Consider the following 12,376-nt stretch of genomic DNA (forward strand, 5'->3'; position numbering starts at 1 on the left):
ATTATTAACTTTATTAAAATATCATTTGCACTATATAAGAAGCATGGTAGTGATAAAAAAAAATATTGTACCTTACGAATTTTATAATTTTTTTGCGTAGGTATATTCAAACTACAGCTCTTAAATTTAAACTAAATGTTCACTTTCCTGTTATTTTTACCTATTCCAACTTTAAAGTATATTATGTCACTTAACAAACAAAAAACAAAAAGGAATATTAAAAATAAATTGAAAAGAAATAGAACGAGAGGGATTTTAATATTCATGATCATGGATTTATTGATAGGTGCAATTTAATTATTATCTATTTATTTATTTAACTTTATATTCATCTTAGATTTCAACTATCATGTATGTAAATGTTATTGTTGTTCTCTCCGGCTTTGTGGAATAGTTTTAATCCTAAGTCTAAATTTATATTTTTAATAGGTATATGTCTACTTGACATTGATTCCTTTGTCAATGTCAAATCATATAGGCAATTGTAAACTATAATAAACTTCTGTCTTGTTCTGTGTTAAAAGAAGATTAAATAAATTCATAATAATTGCAATTATTTTGGAGATTTCTGTGTTATGTTCAGTAATAAAATATCTCAAGAGTGTATTTATTCATCGTCCATCAACTTCCTGCAGACAGTGTGATATGAAAACATTTTTTTACATATTTATTTAAAGCGTAGTGCTGCGTATAGCAGAACCAAATTGTTTATTTTATCGTTATGTTTTATTAGAAAAGTCCATTAAAACATTATAATGGATAATATAGTATCATGGAGTGCGGAAGATGAGGCAATTATCGCAACTAACACCGACGCCACAGAATGCAAGAGATGCGCAGTGGAGCTAGGCTACTGGAAGGACGACTATATTCCGTATTTCATTAGGCACGTAGACAGAAAGGCACCTGAGATAAATCGTGGGTACTATGCCAGAGTTCGAGCTATGGAGATGTTTATACATCAATTTATAGAGGTCAGTTACAACTGCACAAGTTAAAGCTGCTATGCATTTATTTAGTAGCAGTAACATACTCGTACTCAATTAATTTATATTCTTGTGTGTGTATTAAATCAATGATGGTAATTAATTAATATTTTAGTGTTAAAACTTTGGGAGACAGGTGTGACATATGTATCTATGTAAAACTTTTTTCATATTACAGTATCTAGGGTATACTGTATTGTGTCTAGGACAGTATTAATAATACTATAAATATATAAATAATATAAATATGAAAGTTCATCAATGTGTCAAAAATTTGTAATTTATAATATAAAGCTATAGACTGTATATTGGTCTTCTTAAAAAAAATATATTAAACTCATACTATCTCTTAACTGTTAAATGATTAAGATTAGCATTATTGTGTTCTAATATATATCTGAGTTGAGTAAAGAATATATATGATTACATAAAGCCCTTCCAGGCAACATTGATTATATAATGTAGGGCTCTTAACCAAATCTCTACCTCTAATCTTTTAGTGAACTCTATGAATGATTGAATGAAAATTATATATATATATATATATATATATATATATATATATATATATAGTGTATATACTATTTTAGGAAATACATGTTATTGTCATAATTAGCAATTATGAAATTAGAATAATTTATTCATTTGAGCCTTATTTTTTTGTTATGTAGTTAGTCACAATTGTGCAATTTAATCATAAATAAAATCAAAAAGGTTGTTGTATTTTTTTTTTGGGTGAAGATGGAATGGTAACCCTGTCTGCGCTATCGGTATACGCTGGCAGGGTACCAGTGAAGGGTACAGGTAGGGGTGAAGGTCATTTGGGCCATAGTAATCAATTAAACAAGACTTAACTGCTATGGTTTCCAGGGGAAACCATGTAGAGGTTAACCCGACAGGGTATATTGCTAGCAATGGGGTTGTTAAATCTCATTATTAACAATCCTTTTCCCCCAGATTGTTGTATTATAATACAAAATATATATAAAATTATGCCTACTTGAACATTTTTCTTTTTTTTTTTGGAACTTGGAATGACAAAAAAGTTAAGAGTGATGTATGTATACTAAAACTGAAAAAGAGTTGTAATGGCTGCATTGCCTGGATACAGCTATATAGAGATCACTGAATACTCAGACATTCATTGTAGTAGGTAGGTAGTTACTATTCTTGAGGAATGACTTGTCGGTTTGTATGGAGTCTGTTACTGTGTCACATTTGTATTGTATAGTATTAGTAGGTTGTAAAGAGTATTATTATTCTAATAAGTTTGGATATTTGTCTTTACTTGCAGAGATGTGGAACCAAATGTCAAATTATCAACTTAGGCTGTGGATTCGATACTCTGTTTTGGAGGCTGAAGGATTCCACCCAGGCTGTAGGCAACTTTATTGAGCTTGATTTTCCAGCAGTTACATCAAAAAAATGTCACATAATCAAAAGGAACAAGCAGCTGCTTGAGAAAATAAGTAACGAAGGTAATTTGTAATATATATAGTCACAGAAGTAAATATGTATAGTAAGCGAGGGTCACAGAGAAGGAACCGAGCTACGGAATCCAGTGATAGTGCTGATGAAATTAAATAACCATTCTAGGATTTAGTTGATATTTTGAAATATTTTTTTAATTCATAATAAATAATGTTGATTGACATAGACACATTTAATACTTATAATAATGATATATTTGGATATAGTTTATTGGGAATAGCTGTTGAAGGCGTCCACTATTATGATTGGGTTATCAAGTGTGGGGTAGAGAAGACACACAGGGAAGTACAGGGCGGTGTGTGGGGTTGCAGACGGCGAGGTGATGATCCGCGAGGGCGACCTGCACTCGGACGGGTACCACCTGGTGGGCTGCGACCTGCGCTGCCTGGGCGAGGTGCGGCGCAAGCTGGAGGCGGCGGGCGCGGGCGAGGGCGCGGGCGCGCCGCCCACGCTGGTGCTGGCCGAGTGCGTGCTGGTGTACCTGCGGCCCGAGGCGGCGGACGCGCTGCTGCGCCACCTGGCGGCCGCGTTCCCGCGCAGCGCGCTGCTGGTGTACGAGCAGTGCAACCTGGGCGACAAGTTCGGCGAGGTGATGGTGCGCAACCTGAGCGCGCGCGGCGTGGCGCTGGCGGGCGCGGCGGGCCCGCCGGCGGCGCAGGCGGCGCGGCTGCGCGCGCTCGGCTTCGACGCGGCGCGCTGCTGGGACATGCACGCCGTGTGGCGCGCGCTGCCCGACGACGACCGCGCGCGCGTCGAGGCGCTCGAGATGCTGGACGAGCGCGAGCTGCTGCTGCAGCTCAACTCGCACTACGCGCTCGCCGTCGCCACGCGCTCCGACATCTTCGCCGACATGGACCTCAACGCGTAGCCGTCCGCCCGCCCACCCGCCCGCCCGCCCGCACACTCTACCATATTTCAACAACCTCACCTAGCAACCTACAGATTACTCTTGCAATAGTTCGCGTTATATTATACTTAAATAAAAGTAAACATTTGTAATAAATATAGTAGTGTCTGTAGAATCCCATACCTCTGTACCTATTCTATAGAAAGTTAAGTACCTTCTTTGAGGAACCACTTTATGATAACATTCTTCTTGTCTGTAAGGATTTTCTCGTAGGCGGTTGGCTAGCGAACGGTATCAATCGTTAGACATTTAAAGCAGCGTCTATAATCCTTAATTTAACAGTTTTTATTTCGGCACATCTCAATTTTGCAGATTTTAAAGTTTGAGAGCGATCGTGATCGTGCCCTCGTGTAATGTTTATATTTTTTTCAAGCGTTTATCTAATCTGTATTGTATAATTACAAATAAGTAATGCAAATGAAACCTTTTGATGTGGTGTACTTATAATATTATGTTGAATAAATTATATCAAGAGTTATTTATGTGATAAATTGTGACATTATTTTGTTATTTGTCCCTCGTGTTTATACAACTCTGCAAGCATAAGTTAACAAAGTGTGGCCGAGTTTTCTTTTTCCTTACTTTTTTTATTATTTTAAATTTGGAACACATTTATTATTTTAAAAACTTCTTTTGATTTCGCGCCATTTCACATATTTTTCGTGTTCATTATCAAATTACAATATAAAATGAGGTTTTAACTTTACATAATTTTTTTTAGTGAAATAAATCAAGTTAATATAATTCATGTTCAAAATTAAAAGAAAAATGGTTAAAAAATAAATTTGACAGTTATGTTTTTTTTTCTGCAATGGACGTTAAAGTGAACTTATTCTTTTATATAATTTTTGGGCTTCTAATGTTATGATGGAAATTTCCACTGTAGGATTAAAGAAAATAGGATTGCAGTGATCGTCTTGCACAAAGTGGGTATGGAGCCGTCGGTCACATTCCAGACACTTCAAAAGCTTCAAGCATGGTATCAGCCGTATGTTCGTATATCGTACTATCAACAGATACAACAACACTTCCTCTGTCGAAGATCAGAAAAGATCGGGGCGGCCGCGTGCTGTTAGAACTACAAAGGCTGTTAATGCTGTTAAAGCCAGAATTCGTCGAAACCCCATTAGGAAGCAAAAAATCTTATCACGAGAAATTAAAATTCCGAAATAAATATAATATTTCGGATAAAAACTAGTGGGTAAGCATATAAATAAAACAAACACGTGGGTGTCAAAAAAAATTGTACGACATATCTTGATATCGAAAGGGGCTCAATATAAAAACTGTAGAAATGTTTCCTAGAATTATTTCTTTATAGAAAAGTATTATCAAATTATATCGTATCGAGACTGCCTTCAAAAGCATTATACAAATGTCGCCTGCATAACGGGGCAAAAAGCTCCGTTTCATTCGTGTTAGTGCCGAAGCAGCTGTGAAATTACACGGTACGGAAGCAAAGAGCTCAGTTCTCAGAAATGGTAACGCATGACAGATATCATGAGCGTAGATGTAGATATGTATGACGTTGAAGTACGGAGTTGTTCATATCTATAGAATATATAATATCAATTGGCAATATTTCAATTATGTTACATTGAGATCGTGGCCATTTACGATTTTTTTATGCAACTTAGAATGGCAAACAAGTTGAGGGCCTACCTGATGGAAAGTGGTAACCGTCACTTATGAACATGGGCAATACCATGGCCATAACAGAGTATACTGTTTCGCCTATGATATCTCCCATGCGTTACCATTACCGAGGATTCAGGTGATATTTCTCTGTTAATATATAATATAAAATCCATGGTAGACTAAGACTTGTCAACGACAGTCCCCATGTTTTGTACAATTAGATTTTTTTAGTGATGTGTGCGAGCAGGCAGCTACTGTAACATCTTGTAAGTACAGTTGCCATTTTCCATGTGGTGCGTCGTGTGGTACTTCGTATAATGAAAGTAGAAATGATTTCTTAGCCTTTTATTACAAAAATCTCGACATTAAATTATATGTCACAAAAGAGTATATTGTGTGTGTGTGCGAGTCATCACTCTGTGTAGAATAATAGAAAGTTACATTATGCATGTACTGATAGATAGCCAAATATAAATGACAAAATAGTAGCACAGTTTTTTTTAACGTATGTATTTTCTTTTCTATGCTACATAGAGTGATAATTTTTAAGATCGATTTATACTGTGTTGCCAGTCTTAAATAAAGCACAAGGTAAAAGAGAAATGGAACCAGATGGAGAAGATCTATACACGATATGGGACTCGCATACAAAACACTACATAACACATAAGTTAACATAGATATAAGGATTTCTAGTATTAATCATAATGTAATTAATACAGTTTAAAAGTATTGTTGGCTATGAGAATAAGGAGGCTCTATTACGATTAATTATACTGAAATTAAAATTTAAAATTAGGATATTTTGTTTCCTGAAAAAATTGTATACGGAAGGGATGGCGATAACAGTCGACACGCAGAACTATATTATATTATCTATACAGCTACTAATACTTAAATATATTAACTTCAAATATTGAAGTTAAATTTTAATATACAATTATATATCTGGGGTAATCCAGAGCGTTCTTTAATAATTGTTCCGACACGCAATTATTTCTGTAGATCGAGGGATAGCGGTCGCTGCTATACAGAGCGAGCCCCGCGAGCACGACTTCGAATCTTGAAATATTTTCCGCTAGACGTGCGGCAGGCAGGCGGCCAGCGCGCGCTGCAGCGCCTGGCGCACGTCGGCGCGGCCCTCGCAGAACACGTGCGTGGCGTGCCGCTCCACGTGCACGAGCGTGTCGTGGCGCGGCAGGTGCACGATGCAGCCCTCGTCGCCGCCGCCGCCGCCGCCGCCGCCGCCGCCGCCGCCGCCGCCGCGCTCCACGCGCACCTCGGTGATGCCCTCCCGCGCCAGCGCGCGCACCAGCGCCTCGACGTCGAGCGCGCCCCAGTGCAGGCGCGGCGCGGCGGAGGTGGAGGTGGTGGCGGCGGCGGTAGCGGCGGCGGGCGCGGCGGGCGGCGCGCGCAGCTCGAGGCGGTTGTCGCGCAGGTGCAGCAGCGCGGCGAGCGGCGCGGCGCGCAGGCCGGGGCGCAGGTCGCGCGGCGCGGCGCGCGCGGCCAGCTCGCCGCACAGCTGGCCGCGCGCCGCGCGCCGCCGCACGCCGCACGCGCGCGCCGCGCCGCGCCGCACCACCACCGTCGGCACCTCCGCGCTCAGCTGCGCGCGCGCACCGCCCGCCGCGCCACCCGCGCCACCACCGCCCGCCGGCGGCGCGTACTGCTCGGGCAGCGCCAGCTCGCGCGGCCGCAGCTCGCGCACGAGCTTGTTGGCCTGCGAGTAGTTGAGCGACGTGTCGATGGGGCAGTGGAACGCCTTCATGCTCAGCGGCTGGAACGGCGCCAGCGCCTCCGTGTGCGGGAAATCGGGCTCTGCGGACAACACGAACGACATTATGATCGCGCCGCGCTCGCCGACCAGGTGGCGCGGCGAAGCCGGACCGAGTCTCACCTGTGAATATGATCGCGTGCGCCGGGTTGTTGGCCCACAGTTCGACTAGGTGCACGGCCGCCCCGAAACGCAGACTCGGGTGTCCGCAGAACACGACGCACGGCTGCGAAGTGAAAGAAAAACGTCACTAGTACACATTTTAATAATTGTTGTTGTAATAGTAAAACAAAGTGACAGAAAGAATAAGTACCTGACGAAAATCAGCACTAAAGGCATCGTCGTGTAGATTTCGTGCATGCTTGAGACGACCACTGCGGACTAGCGCCGCGTGGGGGAAAGGCTCCTCCGGTAGATACACGCGTGCCTGTGACACGATACAAATATATTATCTTATCGTTACGAGTAACCATAAAAAAGTAAACTCCATCGTTGAAATTAAACTCAATATTAAAGTTAACCCTTCTTTGCATAATGATGAAAATTCCCATCATAACATTGAATGCCCAAAAATTATATAAAGGATCAAGTTCATTTTAAATTGATCGTGTCTGAATACCTTTTTAATGTCCATTGCAGAAAAAAAAACATAGCTGTCAAATTGTTTTTAACCATTTTTCCTTTAATGTTGAAAATGAATAATGAAACCTTGATTTATTTCACTAATAAAAAAAAAAAAAAAACATGCAAAGAAGGATGTAAGAAACATGAAACCAATAAAAAAGAAACATGTAAGAACGCTCGTACCAAGTCACTCAGAAAGTATTGCAAGAAAAAGTTTTTAGTATGTGAAACTGGCCAGTTATAATTTATTTAAAAATATGATTACTTATAAGTAAAAATAGGTACGTTCTAAATTCAAAACTTCCCTCCACATTTTTTGCGAGCTAATTAAAATTACGGTGTCGCATTGAAAAATGGATTTGCGTCGAGAACATTTTCGCGCAATGATTTTTTACGATTTTAAGTACCGTCTGAAACTGGACGAATCGTACGATAGACTTCAAATGACATTCATGGATGAAGGCCCTTTTAAGGTAACCGTGTATCGTTGGTATAATGAATTTAAGTGCGGTCGACTAACTTTGGGGGATGAAGAAAGAAGTGGTCGCCATTTGACGTCTGTTACGGAAGAAAACGTGCTAGCAGTGAAAAATTTTATCCAAGACAATAGACGAGTTGAATCGACTTCGACGAATCTCTTGGTATGTACTAAGAGATTCAGTATATACTGCAGATTGGATCAGGAAGCCTTCACGAGATTCTACATGTGCATCTACGGGTGCGGAGGATAGTTTCACGCTGGGTGCCGCACAACCTCACCGATGTTCAAAAGCAGGCAAGGGTGGAATGGTGCCATGATATGATAGATAAATTTGATGCAGGTTCGTCTTGGCGTGTTTACGACATCGTAACAGGTGATGAATCTTGGATTTATTAATACGATCCGGAAACAAAGCGTCAGAAGGCGGTTTGAGTGTTTCACGGTTGGGTGCTACTTGGTGTCAATTCCTTTACGAAACCAAAGAAGCATTAACGCCGAATGGTGTACTACCAAATGCATGGCAGAAGTTTTCTCTGTTGTGAGCAACAAGTGACCAAACACAGGGCTCCGCGGGCTACTACTGCTCCACCACAATAATGCGCCCGCCCACACCGCAATCAAAACGAGGGACTTCCTAGACAGCACACCGGTCAAATTTCTGGGTCACCCTCCTTACCGCTCAGATCTAGTACCGTGTGACTTCTTCTTATTCCCAAAAATAAAAAATCAGCTCAAAGGGATACAATTTTCGGTGTCGGACGATGCGCTCTCAGCGTTCGAGCAGGCTGTAAACGAGGTGTATGCGGCGGACTGGAAAAAGTGTTTCGAAAATTTGTTCAGATGCATGAAACTTTGTATAGAGGCTGGTGGAGAGTACTTTGAAATGATGTAATAAAAATATATTTACCTATAGAATATTTTTTTTAATGTCGCAAAACTTTCTGAGGGTCCCATGTACTGAAAATCGATAAAGAGATTTTTTTTTAAGTTGAAACAAATCAGTGTGGTGGACCGTTTTGACTGTACACGTGTTTAAGTGAGAGGCGGGAGGAGGGGAGACTGGCCTGCTTGCCGATGGAGACCCACTCGGCGAGGATGTTGCTGTAGGCGAGCGAGGAGTCGGCGACGGGCGAGACGACGTAGAGCGGCACGTGCGCGAGCCCGGCGCCGTCCAGGTGCGCGGAGAGGCACTCGAGCAGGTCGTAGAGCACGCCGCTCGGGTAGACGGGGCACAGCACGCAGCCGCCGCCGCGCAGCGTGAGCGTGGCGTGCACGCACAGGTCGCCCAGCATGTGGTCGGGGTTGTGCGCCGGCGTCTGCGTGAGCGCCGCCAGCACGAGCAGGTCGGCGCCGCGCAGCGCCGCCTGGTTGATGGGGCGCGGGTGCGTGGTGAGCGTGCTGGAGCCGCTCACGTAGGCCACCTTCTCGTGCGCCGAGCGCAGCACCCAGTTGGCGGAGCCGAGGCAGAAGCCCGAGGACACGGCCGTGGCCGACAGCGCGCCGTACACGTCGACGCGCTCGTCGTAGCCCACGACGCGCACGCGCGCCAGCGAGCGCGCGACGGCGGCGGGCGCGAACAGGCGGCGCCAGGCGCGCGGCCGCGCCGCCAGCGCCAGCGGCGCCGGCAGCACGTGCAGCAGCTCCTTCCAGCGCCGCGCGCCGCCGCCGCCGCCGCCGCCGCCGCCCGCGCCCAGCCCCGCGCTCACCCACTCCGCCAGCTCCTCCAGGTAGAACCTGCCCGCCACACCCGCCGCGCCCACTCACACTTACACAACACAACTCACTTATCGCCATTATTATTGCCCCCATATAATTGCATACCAAAATAAAATTAAATAGTAACCTTTTTCTTTTGACAGCCACTTAAAAATAGCCAACAGTAACAAATAATGTTGATGACTACATTTTTTCAATTATGCAAAATTACAGGCTGTACAATTTGTTAACATCACCATTTTTCATTGTATTTTTTACCCATTCCTAAATGTGTAAATAATGAATTGGAGGACAATTGATTGGAGTACATAAATCTTAGAGCCACTGAAATTTTCATTGTATCGAAGCACTTTCCATACACTGATAACCCAATAGTTTATAAGCACAATTTGGTAGTTTTGTTTTTGGTCCTTATTTTGTATATTCATTAGCATTCTTTTTGTATTAAAAATCAACATAATTATGCTGTTTAATCTCTGTGAATGTTGAGTACAGCTATAATTGGATTGCAAACTTTTAATGCTACTGTTGTATTTTATTGGTGAAAATTTTGTTTGTAATCTGTTGATGTGCCACAGAAATAAATAAATTCAATCCCTTATAACCTATGTCATATGTAATGCAATAATGCCCTCTTTATTAATTACTACTTTTGTTTTAATTTGTAATCTTAGACTATTTTTATATATACAATAACGATGACACTAGTATATATATAAAAATAGAAAAATTTATATAAAACCCTAATCTTCAAACATATGAATGTCATATTAAATATCATAAAATATACAAGCCTTTATGTGTTAAGTACCTGCCAATTTGTAAAGTAGGCTCCGTGGCATACACCTGTCCCTTAAAACCAGTATCTTCTGTGATGAATGGAAGTGCCATCATGCACGTATAATTGGAGATGAGAATCACATCTAGTTGGGAAAAGTCCACAACCTTATCAAGCGGTGGGCAAAACTCCGGGATGCTGTCTACAAATACTCGGCCACAACATTCTTTTAGTTCCTGAAAAAAAAAAAAAAAATAAGAAATAAGAAGTATAATAGTAATAGATTTGTAGATAAAGCTAATAAAAAAAAAATGTTTTAAGTTTAAAAATATCAATAATTGTTTTGGAAATTGAATTTTAATATTTTTTCTTTTTTTCTAAAGAATAATTATATAAATAATGAGTGACCCCTTCGAGCAGTGGATCGTTGATATGTGGTGGTGTGTAGTTGGGCAGTGAGGCGAGGCGTGTGCTGGGTACGGGCGGCAGCGGCAGGAAGTTGAGCACTGAGTGTGCTGACAGCCCACAGTCCAGCATGATCAGCAGCTCCTTGAACGACAGCACGAAGCACGGCTTTGCCGCGTCGCTGCTTAGGCAGTACTGAGAACAACATGCCACACTGTTATACTATGGAAATATACACCATGTAAACAAATCATAGTTGTTTTAATATAATTATGATAAAGAAAAAAATTAGAATGGACAAATAATTGACTTTAACATTAGTATTAAATAAAAAAATGGGTAATTGTTTAAATGTTTTAATTTATTATAAATTTCATTAACAGTGATGTTATAATTTCAACTATGGTTACATTACATTAACTTCTTTCTAATGGACTAAAATGTCATAATCATATAGCACCGATTCCACGTATTATTATATTGTTATAGACTTACCAGTTTCATTTTTTGTTGGTGATCTTTTCTTAAATTTCCTAACCTAATGTTTTACGATAAACACATACTTTTTATTACAAACTTGCATTTAGTAATTAATCTAAGAAATTGGTAGCTATTTTAAAGTCATGCAAAATCACAAATATTAAAGATAGAATCAGTCAAATGTTTGTAGTTAATAAAAAATATATAAACAAATGCACTTGTAATTAAAAGATCGCCGGTCCATTGTCGACTGTATGACATATTTTGACAGACGAATGACAGTTTGTGGTGTTGCCAAGATCAAGTTAGTATCTTACTATTAAATAAATCATATCAGATATATTCATAATCTATGTTAAAATGCGAGTACAATATCATGTGCATTATCCTATAAATATTATTTACTGTTTTGTCTCCCATAGCAAAGATTTCGGAAGTACGCTAAATACTACGTTATACCATAGATTAAAGAGACCAGATCTAAAGCAAAGAGTAATCTTGTTCTTAGATTTAATGAAGTTATTAAATATAGAAGTTCTTATCTACATATTGGCTATATATAATGTGATATGTGATCTGAATTTGTTGAATTTTGCCCGTCTATTTTTCATTCCCTCCTGTCTTTGGCAGTCGTGTAAATATGACGGAAAATATTTTTGTAATTCAATTGCTATTAAAAAAAGTTCTAATATAATAATAATAAAAAAATAGTAAAGTGAAACATTGTATATTTTTTATGCAACTAAGAATGGTTGAAATGGTGAAGCTGAAGGTTCATCTGGTGGAGTTTCTTTTTTTTTTATGGGTGATAATGAAATAGTAACCCCACCCGCGCTATCGGTATACAATGGCGGGGCACCAGTGAAGGATGATAGATGAAGATGAAGCAGGTCTATAGTCCATGGAATTTAGCCCATCGTGACGAATTCAACAAGAATTGTTCACGTTGATTTCCAGAGGAAATCTCTTGGAGATCGACCTGATAGGGCATATTGCTAGCAATGGGGCTGTCAGACTCTATTGCTAACAATCCCTTTCCCCCCTATCTGGTGGAGTTCATCTCACATGTAGGAGAAAAAAAAAACTTGTTATTAAT

General features: G+C 40.8%; 2 protein-coding genes across 2 annotated transcripts; one reads left to right on the forward strand and one right to left on the reverse strand.

The window, feature by feature from the left end:
- Positions 1-471: 471 nt before the first annotated feature.
- On the forward strand, positions 472-3,875 carry LOC113517910 (leucine carboxyl methyltransferase 1). The gene is made up of 3 exons (XM_026902655.3): positions 472-974; positions 2,281-2,464; positions 2,789-3,875. The coding sequence occupies exons 1-3, from the start codon at positions 756-758 to the stop codon at positions 3,343-3,345; spliced, it is 960 nt and encodes a 319-aa protein (XP_026758456.2). The 5' UTR covers positions 472-755; the 3' UTR covers positions 3,346-3,875.
- Positions 3,876-5,955: 2,080 nt separating this feature from the next.
- LOC113512764 (integrator complex subunit 9) lies at positions 5,956-11,611 on the reverse strand. Its single transcript, XM_052892896.1, has 7 exons — positions 11,296-11,611; positions 10,804-10,995; positions 10,429-10,631; positions 8,966-9,635; positions 7,110-7,223; positions 6,920-7,022; positions 5,956-6,840 (listed from the first exon to the last, which is right to left on the reverse strand). Exons 1-7 carry the CDS (start codon positions 11,302-11,304, stop codon positions 6,101-6,103), a joined length of 2,031 nt encoding a protein of 676 aa, XP_052748856.1. The 5' UTR covers positions 11,305-11,611; the 3' UTR covers positions 5,956-6,100.
- Positions 11,612-12,376: the final 765 nt, after the last annotated feature.

The sequence above is a fragment of the Galleria mellonella genome, unplaced genomic scaffold, assembly GCF_026898425.1.
Source record: "Galleria mellonella isolate WM207_F2 unplaced genomic scaffold, CSIRO_AGI_GalMel_v1 utg171, whole genome shotgun sequence".
Classification (NCBI taxonomy): Eukaryota; Metazoa; Arthropoda; class Insecta; order Lepidoptera; family Pyralidae; genus Galleria; species Galleria mellonella.